The sequence below is a fragment of the Paramisgurnus dabryanus genome, chromosome 5 (genome assembly GCF_030506205.2).
Source record: "Paramisgurnus dabryanus chromosome 5, PD_genome_1.1, whole genome shotgun sequence".
NCBI classification, from domain to species: Eukaryota; Metazoa; Chordata; class Actinopteri; order Cypriniformes; family Cobitidae; genus Paramisgurnus; species Paramisgurnus dabryanus.
In genome coordinates, this window is record NC_133341.1 from 16,709,130 (window position 1) to 16,726,835 (window position 17,706).

Below are 17,706 nucleotides of genomic sequence, written 5' to 3' on the forward strand. Positions count from 1 at the left end.
CCCGTGTGATACTGCTTAAGCGTTTCTTCTTGCATTCTAAGCTAGTTGCCACACTGTTACTAAGCTAAGCCACTACTTGTCATGCCAGATTCACTTTAGGAAAAGTAATCACGGTGTCCCATCCAATTGCAATTGCCCTCACGATGCATCACAGCTAGCCTGCCTGCTAAAGCTCACCTTTGCTTACACACAGACATATGGACCACTGGGTGCAAACAGATTGAATCTTTGATCACCGTATGAATAAATGAAGAAGGAATGAATTAATCAATAAGGACTGGGTGGAGGAGAGGTGGAACATGGCGAAGGTGAGTGGGTCTTTGTTTCTCATAGATCCATGCTGCTTCATAAATACTTAGAGGGAGCCTGTACACAGACAACTTCTCTCTCTCTCTCTCTCTCTCTCTCTCTCTCTCTCTCTCTCTCTCTCTCTCTCTCTCTCTCTCTCTCTCTCTCTCTCTCTCTCTCTCTCTCTCTCTCTCTCTCTCTCTCTCTCTCTCTCTCTCTCGTCTCAGGGTCGTTTGCTTCTCAGCCTCTGAACATTCAAACCACTGTTACTGTCAATAAGTTTGATATGCATGCATGTTGTTGTAGTATCTATAGCGCGAGTTTATCTATAGAGAAATTAATTATAATCAGCATATTGTGGCTGTAAGGTAGATAAGTTAAAGGACAACACCACCGTTTTTCGATATTTGATTAAGTTCTTACCTTAACTTAGACAAATAATACATACCTATCTTTTTTCATTGCATGCATTTTTAATCTTTGTATAGCGTGTTGTGAATGTGTTAGCATTTAGCCTAGCACCATTCATTCATTAGGATCCAAACAGGGATGAATTTAGATGCCACCAAACACTTCCATGTTTTCCCTATTTAAAGACTGTTACATGAGTAGTTACACAAAGTAAGTATGGTGGCACAAAATAAAACGTTTTTTTTTTTTTTTTTTGGATCCTAAGGAATGAATGGGGTTTGGCTAAATCCTTACACATTCACGAGGCGCTGTACAAAGATTAAAAGTGCACGCATTGCAAAAAGATTAATTTGTCTAAGTTAAGGTAAGAACATAGTAAAATATTGAAAAACGGTAGTGTTTTCCTTTAAGGCACATGCACTCATTTTAACACTGCAGTTTCTTCAATCAATAAAAGCAACTGTGTAAGAACTGGGAGATGAATAATAATAGTCTTTGGTGAGCTTTAATTTACTTCCTTTGATAAAGAAAACACAAAGAGACAGAGATTGAATGTGTGGGAGAGAGAAAGAGGATGGGACTCATGCTGATGAGCTAGAAAGCATGTATGTGTGTGTACAAGTTGGCAGGTATGTACCCAGTTTCTTGTAAATTACTCTTTCAGCAGCTCCCTACTGATGTATGCATCTGTGTCGTGACAAACTTAACTCCATAATGTTTAGCTTTTTTATTCGAATTACAGCAAATTTTAAGGAATAAAACAAATGCATGCTTTTCATTAGCCATGATAACTGTGCCACAATCATAAGCAAATCTCTTAAAAGCAAATTTAAAACCTATCTATGATGATTTACTTTAAAGGAAATATACCGATTTAATGACACGTTCAACATTTATTTATTTATGTTTTAATTTAATTGACCTTTTACAATATTTTGTTACATTTTGTAGTATATTTAATACTGAACAGTTTAAATTGTGCAAACATCCGGCCATATGACATATAATCAATATCCAATCACAGGTCAGGGGAGAATTTAGGGGCATGGCACAGACTGCAGGCTCCCCAGAAAAACGACAATTTGATCGCTTATTAAAGTACAGTAAATCTTATTCCTGTCATGAATTCGGTGTGATAAATGTGTGCAATGTAGCAAATATAACCCAGCCACAACCCAGAACTCAGTTCAGACTTGACTTGCTGCACCTGCCTCATGAATTTAAAACTTTATTTGTTCAGTGACTCAATCATAGAATGTAAAAAATATGGACGGCATGTCTCTATAGACTTCCATTGTAAAAAAATGAAGCCAAAATGGCCGCTGACATCTTGCGCCGATGACCTAATTTGGACCAAAGTAGTGAGTGATCACAGGGTTCCCAAACTTTAGTTAACTTCAAATTCAAGGACCTTTCAAGGACTTTCCAGGTCCAATACCCTCAAATTCAAGGAATAAATGGGGGGGCACATTATGAGAGCAAGGTTACATTGTGTTACTTTTTAAGATACATTGTTACAGTTTCCTGGAACTCATGCTGCATCACTGCGATGACACTTTGGGGACGCCTCCATGTGCGTTTGAATATGTATATCAAATTCAACCAATGGTGAGGCTTAACAACAAAGACAGGGTGACGCGGGACGCAGGAAGTATGGCAAGGGAGACGCAGCATCTCGTTCCCTTCTCAGGGAACAACAGTTACATACGTAACCCGAGACGTTTTCATGTGTCAAACACAACTATGCAAAAAAGCATTTTGGTATGAATCAACATTCGCATACAGAAGATATAAACATTTAAAGTGAACAGTTTAGCATGTGTGCTTAAAAAGTCTATAATTATGATATTATCCTACACTACACAGGTAATAATATGGATTTTTTTCCCATAAAACTTCTTGCATAAAATAGATTCAAGCACTTTCAATTACCTGTATCTATGTATGTTAATTTTCAAAAACTTCCCAGGGCCTTGAACCCCCCAGATTCACAAACTTTCAAGACCCGTGGGAACCCTGTGATCATGAGGTGGAGCCCCAGTTAATAGGCCCCGCCTATTTTTTCCATTTAAGTCAATCACAAACACACAGGTTGTTACACCCCTAATAGCATCTAATTAACAACTTAAACCAAACTTATATTTTGGTTTATTAAAAATATATCAACATGATAAAAAATAATTAAAATAACAGAAACCATCATTAGGAAAATTTTGAAGTGTAATTTAAAGTATAATTCCGGTATTTAACACTTTGAGTCTCATTTCTGGTTTGTTTTGGATGAACTACAGTGATGGACACTGAAATTTTGACAATGGGTTGTGTCTTGATTTTTTGACTCGTTTAGAAGCGTCTCTTGACTGCTTCAGAATGGAAGTCAATGACCATTCACAAACATGTCATTAAAACAACACTTAACGTTTCATTTTCAAAACTGTGCTACTCACCGAGTGGTTTGTGGTGTTCGTTGATGATTAAAAACATATTGTGTAGCGAAAAACAGTTTCTGTTGTGTTTTATTTGGCATTTTGTAAAATTCCATTGACTTCTCTTGGAAGACTCATTGCTCGCTGATATATCACTCCGCCGCCGGGAAACAAAAAAGGGTCTGTTTACATGTGGTTGTGGTTTTTTCGCTCGGTTTCTCTCAGAAGAAATTTTTCCCATATTTGATGGCTCAGTGACCAGCTTTAGGTTTGAAGTTGAGCTCGATTGTGACTGTCTATACCAGGGTTCACCAAATGGCGGACCCCGGTCCGAATCCGGACCGCAAGATGCGTCGTTCCGGACCGCAAATCCTTTTGACGCAATGAAATAAATAAAAAGCAAATACTTTTTAACGTTATTATAAAATCCTTTTTATATCAGGCACTTAAAGGCAGCTCAGTAGCGCTATTTGGGTCCTACACCGACCCAGGTTTGAGTGCTGCGCGCCGACACGAACAAGAACAATCACAGACAGATGTGCAGTGAAGAGAGCAGAGAGTGAAAAACAATGGCATTCTCATAATTTAGGAAAGTTGGTGCTGAAAACTTCTTTTTTGAGGTGGGTGGAAAAATACTCATTTATTTTTTCTCATTTGGAGTCTGTTGCGGTTGTCAAAAGTGGTAACATTAAACGCTATTACGAAACTAAACATAGACACTTTAAAGAAACTTACCCTCAGCAGTACGAGGGAAGGGTGCGAAAAATATATGAACTAAAAGCCCAGTATGAGCGACCCACACGGGTCCTCACTCACTTCCACCCAAAAACGAGCCTATGAGTGTTCACTGAAAATACAGTGGATTTTAGGAAAGCATAACAAGCCCGTTACAGATGGGGAAATAGTGCATGGATGCTGCGTGAAACATTTTTAGATGGAAAAGAAAGACATGAAGTGAGGAAAATAATATTTAAAATGTTAGCTGGAAAGGAAAAAGCAATTTCTCCCACTAAAGTTCTCAGTCAGATTAATGTAGGCAAGTTAACATAAATGTAATGTGATTTTTTTAAACTAGGAAGATTATGCTTCCATCTTTAAGTTAAATTCAGTTTAACCTCATTTATTTCATTTGAGCTTATTTACATTTTTATAGACTTAAAGGAACAGTACAAATTAAGAGAGAAAATCCAAATGAATTAAGAGAGATTATTCAGAATACATGATAACATTACATTTTGTTCAATAAAAGCAAATATTTACACTAATTTCTTTAGTCTGGTGAAAGCCGTCAATTTATGTTTTTACCTGCAGTACATAATTGTCCGGACCTTGGCTTGGAGGAGGGTTCATTTCTGGACCTCAAGCTATTTTAATTGAAGACCCCTGCCTGGTCTAAACGCTAGACACCGAGCGTACTTGTATGGCAAAGTGGTTGTCGCCATCAAGTGGTCGGGAGTGTGCTAACGCTTCAGACTCAAATATAGAGCGGAAAAATTTAAATCTAATTTATATGCTCACCCAAACGTACACGCATATAAACAATCACTCACAGTTCTGGCCTCCTGCGTTGTAAATATGTAGAGCAGTCAAATTGTAGAGCATTCTGAGAAATTCATGTGGGGTTATAGGTGGCTGTACATCCATCTCTGTCAACCTGGGAACAGTAAAGAGTAATAACAAGGTTTTAGAGTAATCAGAGTGTTTTTTAATACATTGCTAAGTGGTTTCTAGGATGCTTTGGGGTTTTGCTGTTACTGGCCTCCAAATCTCTAAAAAGATGGTCCCTATAAAGATATATTTTTCCTATAAAGGAAATATTTTAGCACTACTTCCCACCTTTTCAATTATCACATATACAGGTGGCATACTTGTTGTTCTTTTTATCCATAATATTAATAGTATTCTATCTTCTTTGTCCCTGCTTAAAGATTATAATAAAGAAAAACAAACAGAAAAAAAACAAGATATGATCTATTTTAAAGGTGCCATTTGTAATAATTGAGGTAAAAGATTTAAAAAAATTAGCTACACGCATCAAAAGAATGAGAAGAAATAAGGGCAAAGGTGTCATTAAAATAATGACAAGGTATAGTGCTGCAGAAATATCAATCTGAATTAGCATGCTAAATTACTAGCTACAGCCCGACTGGTGTTGTAATACCAGTTTCGACCATGGGAGGCGGTATGCGGGCCACGCACATAACCGCCAGCCAAACTGCAATACACGAATAAGTCGCATGTGTGGGAGTACAGCCCTCTACTACTACCGCTTAGTCCAAAAACTAAGGCAGCCGACTTGTTGGCTTAAGATTCATGAAAGCAGCTCAGAGAAATGCAATTCGGACAGCCATGGATTCGGACATGCCTTGATGCCTTCCTGCCTTGCAATAGGGGTTTCGGACGTATTTCAGTTCAGGGAAGAGAGCGGAAGAATGGCTAAAGCAAGAGACATTTACTACTACCACAAACATTTGCTGCAGGGAACAACGCGCTCGGAATCACAAATAAAATATGATAAATAAAGTAACCGAACCAGAGTAAATACTGGCACTGCTTTTCATCGCTGGAGACAACTAATGGACATGAAAGAAATGAGGTTCGACTCCGAAATGACAACATTTCTTTTCGATTGGTAAGTAAGATGCTGTTAGTATTTCGCTAGAAGTTCACTTATAATAGGCATTGCGATAACCTATGCTCAGCTTGTACATGAACTACGGCTTTGTGCAGTAAATATGGCTCCATCTGAAAGCAGCTGATGGTGATTCACTTTTAATCAAGAAACTGGCTTCACTGACGAGAAGCGCAATGACTATCGCATGCAAATTATTGCGCATCCTTAGCTGTTAGCGTTTAATAGTTAGCTCTACCCACGGATCCGATCCGGTTTTCACCCGTTATCTACCAAGCTGATGCTAAAATGTAACATTAGCTAAGAAGCTTGAAATGTCTTCGATTATAATGAACACCAAATGGACGCACGAAACATAGCGGAAAACATTGCAATTTTAATGAGACCGAATGTTTTTTTTTGTGACTAATGATAACTTAGTTGCTAATGTAAATCAAACTTGATATATACTGCTAAATTTGCAGCTGCTAAATTAAAATAGACCAACTCACTTTTCTGGAGGTATACTGCCCCCGTCTGTTTGGTGTGTGGAGTATGAATTGATTTTTTTTGGGCGGACATGTTAAATGGTCCCTTTAAGTCATCTGACTATTTACCATTAGCTATAGCATTTACAATTCAGCCATTTAGCAATAGCTATAATTGCTTATTTTTTACCTGGTGTCCTGGTGACAATTTTGATGATTCTAGCAATTACATGAACACCTTTTTTTTTATTTCAGTCATTTAATTCCTGTGATAAATCTGTTTTCCTTCACCCATGACAGATTCATACAGGTGCAACGTAACAAACATTAACATTGTCAGCAAGCGCATTCTCAGTTCAACATGGACTTGCTGTGCACCTCCCTTATGAATGTAACAAACGTTTTTTTGTTGATTTAATAATTCCTAAAACTTTTCTAAACTGCAGGGATTGGCATGTTTCTTAAACACCAGCACCCACTCGTGAAAGTGGAATAAGGGCTCTCAGAAGGCCATGAAAACTTCCTAAAAAAGCATAGTTTCTAGGAAGATTGTTTATTTGGTTATCTCACACAAAAACTGAAGACAAAGTTGATGACAGCACACAAAAGAGCATAATTATAGACAGATCAAGCAAGCGTCTTGTCATCCGGTAGCATCCCTTTCGTTCTTTTCATTCTTTTGTAAATTAAGTTGCTCTCACCAAAATTTCAAAACTCTTTCTCAGCAGTAACATGTTTGAACAGTTTCTTTATACGCCTATTGCAAAGCTCACATTAATCTTGTCTGCAGTGTTCCACAGAAAGCACCACAGATTTTTGCTGATTCCTCCCCTTATATGTTTGTTTACTAAATAATTAGCATTGCCATGTGTGACTTCCGTTGCCAGAGCAGCTATATTGAGCATTGCATTGTTCCCTATTCATAGTAATAAAAGTGCTCAATCTTGTTATATCCAGTGCCTTCCTTAACTAAACAACAAAAATATATTATAATAAAGATTCAACATTGTTTTAACATGATGTGGCCAGTCAACATTGTGATGTAGTTGAACAATGAGATACAGGCAGAGACGTGAGTCATGGCAAGCTATCCAGTATCTTTGTTGGTACCGTTAGTTCCATTTAAAGGGGATATATCATGAAAATCTGACTTTTTCCATGTTTAAGTGCTAATTGGGTGGTCCCCAGGGCTTTTTTCAACCTAGAAAATGTGTAAAAGAACAACCCAGTAACTTAGTTTTGGTAAACCATTCTCTGCAAGAATGTGAGAAAATAGGTCATTGCAATTTGGCTCCCCTTGTGATGTCAGAAGGGTATAATACCGCCCCTTAATCTGCACTACCCAACCACAGCACTGCTATTTAGTGCAGAGATCAACTCATTTGCATGTTAAAGGACACACCCCAAAATGGCACATTTTTGCTCAGACCTAAAAAAAATGACAATTTTAACATGCTATAATAAATTATCTTTATGATATTTTCAGCTAGAACTTCACATACGTACTCTGGAGACACCAAAGATTTTTTGACATCTCAAAAAAAGTCTTGTGAAATGTCCCCTTTAACACTTTTAATTGTATCAAAATCCATCCTAAAGATTTTCCCATTGGACTGAGTGCAGAAAATTAAATGAGGGCAGGAAAAGTTGACTCCATCTGGTCCTATTACCATTGTTTACAGTACAAACATGAAGTACAGATGACACAGTTTCAAAATGACCTGCTTTCTCATATTATAAACCAGTTGTCTTTTATAGTGCATGAGTCAATGCAGTCACATACTGTACACATTACCTTGTTATTTTGCCAAACCTTTGAGCAAAATCTGATCACTGAATCACATTTAAGCCATAAATCAACCCATGTTATGGTTTGTTGCAAATTACAGAAAAAAACCTTTCAGTAGGTTAAAGCTGCGGTCGGCAACTTATTTGATCATATTTTTTGATTATATTCACTGAAACCAACACTATGCTCCGATAGAACAACATAAATTAGACTGTTTAAGAAAAAAACCCGCGCTTCTAGCTCCACCTGGAGCCTGTTATTTGTTTTGCAAAAAATCCACCACTCCCAGCATTTGGTCCAATCAGCGCAGACCGGTTCATTTGGTCCAATCAGCACAGGGCTGTGTAAAATCTGCCTGTCAATCACAGTACCTGCACGCGCCACAGATCCCCCTCCCACTCGCGTGCGTTACAATATCACGTGCATCCGCCTGAAGTTATAGGTGTTTTGGTTTGAACCCGGCGTGATGGCAGAGAGAACATTCACTTACGAACTTCCGATTACCAACCAGAGCTAGAAAAACAACCAATGAAAAGAAGGAAACAAAGATAGAAAGCGACCGTGACCGTAATAAAACTAGGATCAATATCGGACCGCAGGGCCGGATTAACATAAGGGCTAGGTGGGGCTGAAGCCCCAGGGCCCGCGGGATTTGGGGGCCCGTGATTGGCTGGAGGAAATGAGATTGTCAAATCATAGGTGGTTGATTTGTGTATAATAAAATAACAAGACGTTATTGGAAAATGTGACTTGAATGATATAATTCACCGCCCAATCAAATTAACTCCACAATTTGCGCCATGATGTTGGGAAACGCCTCTTTTCGTTATGCTTTCATGAACATTGTAGCGCTATAAAACGCTCGCTGGAGCAATAGTTACGCACTAGTTATAGTGGTTCACAAAAAAAGGAAAAACAAGCTTCACCCCCCTGCCTCGTCCCCGATCCGCGTGTTTTATATGTCGAAAAGGGTAAGCAAGCAGCTGAAGTTAATGAGTTAAGCACTATTTGGATGATAATCGCAGTGTTTCCCATACATTATTTGTGGCGCGCCGCCACAGAATCAACACTGGGCTCCACGAATAGATTTTCATGATTACCATTTACATTTTTATTTTAATATTTAAAACGGCTTCATTCACTATTGCTAGGGCTCAGCGGCGCCTCTCTCGTGCGCACGCGCTCTCTCTGTCTCATGCTGTGTGCGGCACTTCGACAGTGCATCTCTCACATGACACTGAGTGAAAGAATTAAAAGTTGGCGGTGTTTTCATGTCATTTTTCAATGTACTTGTATTTTCACGTAAACGTCAACAGATGTTACTGACAGAGAAGACGGCTGACAGACTTTATCATAACTTAACGAAAGGTTAGTAGTGTTTTCCCACACACACATCGGTTCTCTGTGTGCGAGCTCTCTCCTTCCCTATGGTGCGGTGCGTTATGCGCGCGTGTTCTGTAGTTCTGTGTAACAGTGTATTCTCTCATATTTTTGAATTTGCGCTGAATTGTCTTCGCCATACGCGATCTACAATCCAATTTTCACTTGCATTTAAAATTAAAAGCGCTCATAAACACAACAAGATGAGAAGAGCATCAGTAGCCTAAAGCTCTGCAATGCTTGAGAGGTAGTGTAGCCAAAATCACTTTGTATATCAGCTCTTCAATAAACTCTTCTAAAATAACAATCATAGCATTTATGTAATTGTAAATGCAGTGTAAATATAGGCTATTAATAACCCTCATGCTATCAACATGAGGGTGATGTTTTTGAACTATCCCTAAATTATTCATTGTTAAGTACTTATTGAGGAAGTATGACTGAAGTAGGAGTAATGTTTTTGCTGATTTTTGGCAACCTTTATGTTTTTGAGTTCATATCTGGAGTAAATGCACTACATAGGGTACAAATGTTTTATCAATAAAATGTTCCCGAAATCTGTGCAGTTGAGGGTTACTGTGTTAAATAGCCTGAACTCGTGTGCAAAAATAATAATAAATAATGTTAAAGAAAAACACTAATTAAATACATTGATTAATAACAATAAAAAATATGTAGGCTATTGCGGTAGAAGACTGGCTTGGCAATCAGATGAAGGGGGGCCTTTGGTGTTTGCTATAGCCCCAGGGCCCAAAGTCCTCTTAATCCGGGCCTGTCGGACCGGCATTTGAAAGGTGGAGGAATCTACGAGATTTTAAAGGGTTCAAGCTGGATGCAGAGCTTGCCACATTTCTTCTTGACAGGTAATTGTGCTTTATCAACCATTAATTGTATTTCGGAGTGTTATGTAAGTAATCTAAGTATTCTTGCTAAGTATGCGTTCACAATAATACTGGTGCACACGTGCTGACGAGAACGAGCTCTGAGGGAGGTTGCTCAAAGGTTGTGGGGGAGGGACATAAAATTGTAAACATTTGGAAACTGCTCAATCCTCCAGAGTTGACGACAGCAGCTTTAATAAACACGAGAAACACACAAACATATAAATTAATATAGCTTGAATTCACTGTAAGCTTCTGCCAAATGTATAAAATGTAAATAAAATAAAAAAATTAATAGTGCATTGAATTTCAACATCTGATTTTGACAACTATTCCAGCCACATCAAAATTTGGTTCCAAAACGTGATAAACGCCATTTGTAAAAAAAAATAGTTACTGCCAAAATCAGTATTGTCAGTATTAAAAAGTAAATTCTTTATTTTACGCAAAATCCGATATCTGGCGTGTTATTCTGTCATCTGTCAAAAAGTTAATCGATGACGTCCCAAGGATGACAGCAGCAATGACAGTGTTCTTAATATGACAAAGTAAGTGTTTTGATTAATGCCAGATTATTTTTTTATCAGTGTATACCACTAGTCAACTAAATCAATGTAACATGGCAAAGATAAATGCACATTCATATATTGATTCAATAGATTTATTGCATTTTGAAAAAAAAAACAGTTTTTATAATAAATCTTTGAAAATCTTATTATGGATTTAAATTTTTGTTATTATAACCTAAAGATGCTATGTAAAAGTTTGAAACAGAAAATATTGGTTTTCATGTCCCTTTTTTCATGTCACTTTTTTCTTGTCACTTTTTTGGTACTTAGTCAGAACTCTTCATATATATTAAAGAATAACAAACTTGCACACACCTGAGAGTGAAGGTGTTAATGGGTGTCTTGTCCAGTGAGCGATGAGGCTCCTGTTGAGAGTATAATTCAGCACTAACAGATATTCCCGATCCTTCCAACACCACGGTCACACTTCTGGGCAAGAGCTCCTCCAGTTCAGCCGTAAATGACACGCTAAGGGTCCGCCCGTAACTTAGCAACATGTTCCCCAGAAATCTGTCTGTGAGATAAGATAAAACAGACCATAATTTTTCAAACTGGCACCAATTATCATGTGTATTACGATTTGCATACTGTTTTGGTGTGATTGGGAAACCCAACTGTAACATCTATCAGGCAGCAACAGCTGGCCTGTGAATTGAGTTAAGAGGTTTGCTCAAGGGCAGCGCAGAATTTTCTGGAACACAAATTCACAACCTGCAGATTACCAGCACATTACACCAGCCACTGAGCTGAGATGACCCGATTACCAAAGATAAACACCAGAAGAATAGAAGAAAGTGTGTGTGTGTGTGTACACGATGACTGTAAAAATAATTGGAGGCAAACATTTTTAATTCACAGAAGAAAGAGATCTTTCTACTATGGATCTCTGTGTTTTACACCTCCAGATGCAAGAGAATGCAAGAGGATGGCTGTAAATTCAGCTCATGTCCCACAGCCTCATTAAAAGGCATTAACAAAACTTCAAAGCACCCCTTGTACCGTCACACATATCCTCAAAATATATCTGCATGCATGGACACAGCAGAGCTCACACAGTGCAGACACATACAATTACACTGCTTGTTTTTCATGTTTTTCAGCGTCTGCCGTTAGATCTCATGAACATCATAAAGGTTCAATGTTGCATTGCGAATGGGTAAGTACTATTGTAAATTGTCAAAATGGATTTATATGCATCCAACTCATTTTAAAGAGTAGCAGCAGTCATATGCTTGAAAACATTTCTTTTGCTATTACTAGTTAACAATGCAATGCATTTGTTATTGAATCCATTATCTGTTTTCATTGAATATAGGGGTGAACTCACATTGTGTTTTTACTGTACAGTATGTAGGTCTATATTAAATTGCTTTTAAATGTAGAAATGGCACAATTTGCATGGCTCTGTGGGTATGGGTGCAAGTTGTGTGAAAAAAATGCTACGTTTGATTAATATATTGTAAGAGTAAAGGCTCTCATATACAGTACTGTAAAAAATTAGGAGGGTGTTAAATACAATCAATGAAAATTTGTTGTAGACAAAGTATGAGCTAGCAAGTAAAATACAAAATAATGGGTGCATTCAACCTACACTGTCAATTTTTAGTGTTGCAGTTATTACGGTTAAAAATAAAGTAAAATATGCCCCGAAATATTAGCTTTGGCACCGTAAAGAGCGCATGCATCAACATCCAGGCGGGACGCGGAATCACCATTTTCCATGTCATTGGCGTGGCGGCAGAACCCTAATTTGCTGAGCTACAGGTACGTTTTTATTTAACTTGTTGATATCATCATGAATTGAAGTGTAAGTTGTTTAACGGTAAAATCTGACAGAAGATTAGTCATTTGCGCACTTCTCTGTCTTTGTTGTTGGGTGACAGAGGTTATAATTTGTTTTCAGTCAAGTTAGCATTGAAAGCGGAATACATTGTCTGGTTCTTGCACCTGCGAATGAGAGTAAAATCTATATTTATAATTGAAATTAACTTGCATTATTATTATTTACATGGCTGAAATTCGTGAACAGCAAAGCTGCTGCACATGAGTGGTTAAACTTGAGCAAGTGAGAGAGAGAGAGAGAGAGAGAGAGAGAGAGAGAGAGAGAGAGAGAGAGAGAGAGAGAGAGAGAGAGAGAGAGAGAGAGAGAGAGAGAGAGAGAGAGAGAAATGGTTAATGTACAGACGGGAAGGCGTCGAGCAGACAAAAAACATTAGAGCTGTTGATGCAGTATACTATATATTTACTGTTAAAGTTTTATTGCATGTATCTGTTGATATATTGAGTTTTTTGTTAGAATAGATCAATTTATAAAGCCATTTTTTATTATTAAGGGATTTATAATTAGCATTTTATATTTAATGCCTGTTTTAAAAAAAATGTTTTAAGGTTTATATGTTATATGTAATGTTACTTGTTAATGAAGTTAAATCACTTAAAATTGAATGTACGAGTGTTTTTTTTTTGCACATTTTATGTATTTATGTATTGTTTTCTCCCATTTTCTTACCATTGTCACTTGGGGATGGGGTTAGAACTTTGAATCAGTTTCTGTTACATTTTAGACATTCAAACCCCAACTCTAATGGTGCATTCCCACCAGCCGCGGTAGAGGCGGCAAAAACACGTTGTTTGCGCGTAGTTGGACGCTTGAACATTTGAGTTCACTCGCTTCATTCGCACGTGAAAGTCGCACGTGAAATTCTTATCATTCGAGACATTCACGTGGAAATTCGCGTCATGGGAGGGGCTTCTGTGACTCCGCTGAGACTCCACTCGCTTCCTGTAATCACGTCACTACTTAAGCAAGGTCCTGATTGGTTAACGTGGCGTGGAATTCTGCCGAAGTTCAGATTTTTCAACTTTCGCATTTCCCGCGGCAACGTGACTGCAACACAACTTTCTGTGAGATCATGTTGCTATTTTGACATCTCAGGAAGACTTTGGTTTATTTTTTAATGGAATATGTTCAAAGCATAATGTAATACTTTATGTTGTATTATACACTTAATGTGTAATTTGTCTTAAATGGCTAATCATTAATAATAATACCATAATTTAGTAGATGAACTGTACCTTACTTCCAATAGAGTTAATGTTACTCATATTTTTATAAGTAATTATTTATGTAATGTAATGAGAAATATTTGGTAGACCTTACCTATCTTTTGAGATTGTCATAGTTGTTAAATTTAGGTACTCTTTACCTAAATATATAGTATATAATCTACCAAAAAAGTGAATGCAAATTGTTACCTCAATTTTATTGAGTAGATTCTATAGTTTGTTTTTTACATTGTACTGTATTTCAACATTGTGGACCCTAAATGAAAGCTGTAGGGATATTAAACTTAAAGCTCACGTAACACACGTTTCTGCATTTCTGATGTTAATCTGGAGTACCTATAGAGTAGTATTATATCCTTTTATCACCGAATAGTCTTTAGTTTAATCAAATTTATAAAATAAATATTAGCTTTACAAAATCTTTCTGATAACGTACAAAAAATGAAGAAGGAAAAGTCACTACCACAGGAGGAGCGAGTATGAGTCATGCAACACTATACAACACTTATAACTTATGATTTACTACATGTTTGTGTCATTTATATAATATGCACGCGCCTATTACTAACATAAGACAGAAGTCTTACTTGCCGCATGCAACTCATGACCCGGTTTGGGAAAATCCAGCGCATTAAACACACAAGCAAAACTCTGCTGCTACCCCGGATAATAAACTATATCCATTGTTTCCATAAGGCTGGCTTTCTTCCCCTTACATCCAAAAACACACTTCTTTCGTGCCATTGTTGAGTTTTGAAATGAAACAAAGCTGTATCGCGTGATAAGATGTTCGCAAGTTCTAGCATCTCCCGCTGATTGACGTGTGGGCGGGGTTTTCCGGGGGAAGTGCCCATATAAAGAAGTGATACGTATAGAAAACCCCTGAAACCTCAGTTGGACCTGTAATCGAAAAAAAACTTTCCATGACTTGTACGACCCCTGGCGACTACGTTTAGCATGAGGAAACAACTCTATAACTGAGTTAATAAGTCAGAATGCTTGAAATACCATTGACCCCCCCCACCCTTTAAAATGCACACAGAAAATTATTTCTATGAAATAGTGTAATTTTACAAAAATAGTGCCAATTAAAAACAACATAAAACTTTTTTTGATAGTCTTTATTGGTTTAATTTCTGTTTTTAACAGATTAAAAATAAAAATAACATTATTATCGAGAAATTAGTAAAATAAAATACTGTTTGTGCTGTTAGTTTGTCTCACTCTGTATTCAGGTAGCAGTTTTTTACCTTACACAGATGTTAAAGCTTTCATTTCCCAAAAGGTAAAGTTCATTTCCCAAAGATGAGGACATAAAGAGAAAGTAATATCTCCGAGTATGTGGTAGAAAGAACGTAAAGGGGTAAGCCATGGGAAAGAGAGGCTGTAAAAAACTGTCTAGACATCAAAATAGCCAGTGGTTAGAGTAAAATTGTTTTATGGTTTTGGGACGTTGAGAAACCTTTCGCAACACTATCAATATTTGAAAATAGCTGGTATTATATAAACATTGGTGTTGATTCGAGCAATGCTTTAGGAGAAATCATCTGGCGTCTGCCCTTTCATAAAAAAGGTACAAAAGTTGTGTCTTTTTATCACTGGGATTTAGGTACACGTATGTACCTTTGAGGTACCAGTATGTAGGTACAAAAGTGTACTTTTTGAGAGCATGTGTTCAACAGTGTCAGGTATTTTCTTTCTTCTGCGTTTTGGAACTTTTTTCTTTATATTCATCATACCTGGAAGCAAATGATTTGAGGATCAAAATATAAAATTATACTGCATACAAAAAAACTGTTAATCTGTAAGGCACAGTTCATTCCAACAATTTCCTAAAAGAAATTTAAATTTCTTTATCTGCATACTTGCAAGCCCACACGCAAATCAAAGTAAAATTACAGTCCTTCATGTTACATAACGCATCGGCCACTCCGTAGGGCACAAATCTCACATATTGGACCATTATCAGACACCCCCTGAGAGTTTCCTGTTCCCATCATCCTCTCACCATCGACCTAAGGCCTCAAAAACATGTACCGCACCGCATGCCTCATCTGAAACAAAGAACCATAAAACATTCTGAGCCTAGACAACCCGAAAGCTTGTTAGATACTTAGCAGGAGTGCGTTTTCTTCTCCGCCCCCCCCCATCGCTCTGCATGCAGTGACAAGTACGAATCAACTTCAACAAAGGGAGGCTAAAATGTTCAAAACCTGTTGAGGTCCTGCTGTTTTCAGGCTTGACAGCATGTTAAAAACAGCCCTATGAGAGTTGATTCACAATCTGCGGCACCCATAGGGATGCAGAGGCAAACTTTAACTTCAAAAAAAAAATATATATATATATAACCCAACACTGACTTTCCAAAACCAGAGGCACTTACGATTCTGTCTCTGGTGAAAAACTGAAACTATAAATGAGAAAATATAAAAACGACTGAAGGAAAGTGAAGAGCATTCACAGCGCAGACAAATAAAATATCCCTCCCAGCACTTGTGTTTAACTCCATCTTCTCAACCCATTAACCCTCTCTCAGACAAACAAATTAATCGTGGCCACGATGACAAAGCCTGGTGACATTTAGCCAACCACCATCAAACTCAACAATCAATCCGAGCTTTAACTTTTCCCTGACTCAATTAAACCAACAAAGCTGCAATTATATTTCTTGAGCTTCACACAAACAAGAGGAAAGAAAACGGACCCAGGGGAGACGCTGATAAAATGCATTCCTTACATCTTTTTGAGGTTTTGGATTTGTGCTTTTAAAAGGAAATGAGAAAATGAGATTACGATAAACAGTATCTCCAAAGTAACACAATCCCCTTTATCCCTCACAGCCACATTTTTGTTAGCGTCAAATTTAATATGTTGTCTGCCCATACTGAGGTCTGTAATTTCACACTTCGGAGTTTTTTGTTACACTGGGAGCCATGGGAGCAGGAGAGAAACATAAATGGGTTGACACCTGCATCATCTGTCTTCACTAGGACTTCCGTTTAGAGTTGCATCTAGCCAGTGAGGGTCGACATGTTCATATCAAGTATTAACCTCTGAGCTTCTCATTGCAACCACGGTGAGGTGTGCTAGCACTTTTCGCCGGTGTCATCCCACAACATTTAATTTAATAGAAAACCCTGCAGGGGTATCAATGCGGTATACTCTCTCACAGCAGATCTTTTAATAGAGGTGTGTGTTCATCCACATAATTGGCTGTATTGCTGCAGTTCTATTGACAGTTCTGCTTTTTAAAATTACTATTTTAACATTTTAACCAAAGAGCCATTCAAGCCAAATAGACTACAAAATGAAACCATATTTCAAATGCAACTACAATAAAAACAATTACATGGTTTTTCACTAAATGAATGAAGAATAATGTTGATTTTTTATGTATATGCACCAATTAAACAATAATACTGTGGTCAGCTAAAATTATCTATTTTAATGATAAACTAAAAAATATCACCCTCAAAGTAAGCTCAAATATTACTAGTTTTTCTCTCAAATGTATTCGCTTCAGAAGACATAAACACATCAACTCATTGAGGTCATTTGGATTATTATAATGATGGATGGAAGTCTTTGGAGCTTCACCATGATGAGCCCAGAAGATAACATGATGACATTTATAAAGAAGTTAAATATATCTGGAAAGACATGAGGGTGAAGAAATTATGAGAGAATTTTCATATTTTGGTAAACTATTCCTTATAACATTTTCCCATATGTAAACATATGTTGCACATCGCAGAACACAATGTGCATCTATTATTTTCTACAAAAGGAGAAAGTTA

General features: G+C 37.4%; 1 protein-coding gene across 2 annotated transcripts in view; it reads right to left on the reverse strand.

Annotated features, from left to right (window-relative positions):
* The window catches only part of lamc3 (laminin, gamma 3), a 113,042-nt gene that overhangs the window by 33,220 nt on the left and 62,116 nt on the right, over positions 1–17,706 (reverse strand). For both annotated transcript variants that reach the window (XM_065266769.2, XM_065266768.2), the window contains exons 11-12: positions 11,159–11,357; positions 4,676–4,779 (exon numbers count right to left, since the gene is read on the reverse strand). In XM_065266769.2, the coding sequence (XP_065122841.1) occupies positions 4,676–4,779; positions 11,159–11,357 (303 nt within the window). The remainder of the gene's footprint in view (positions 1–4,675; positions 4,780–11,158; positions 11,358–17,706) is intronic.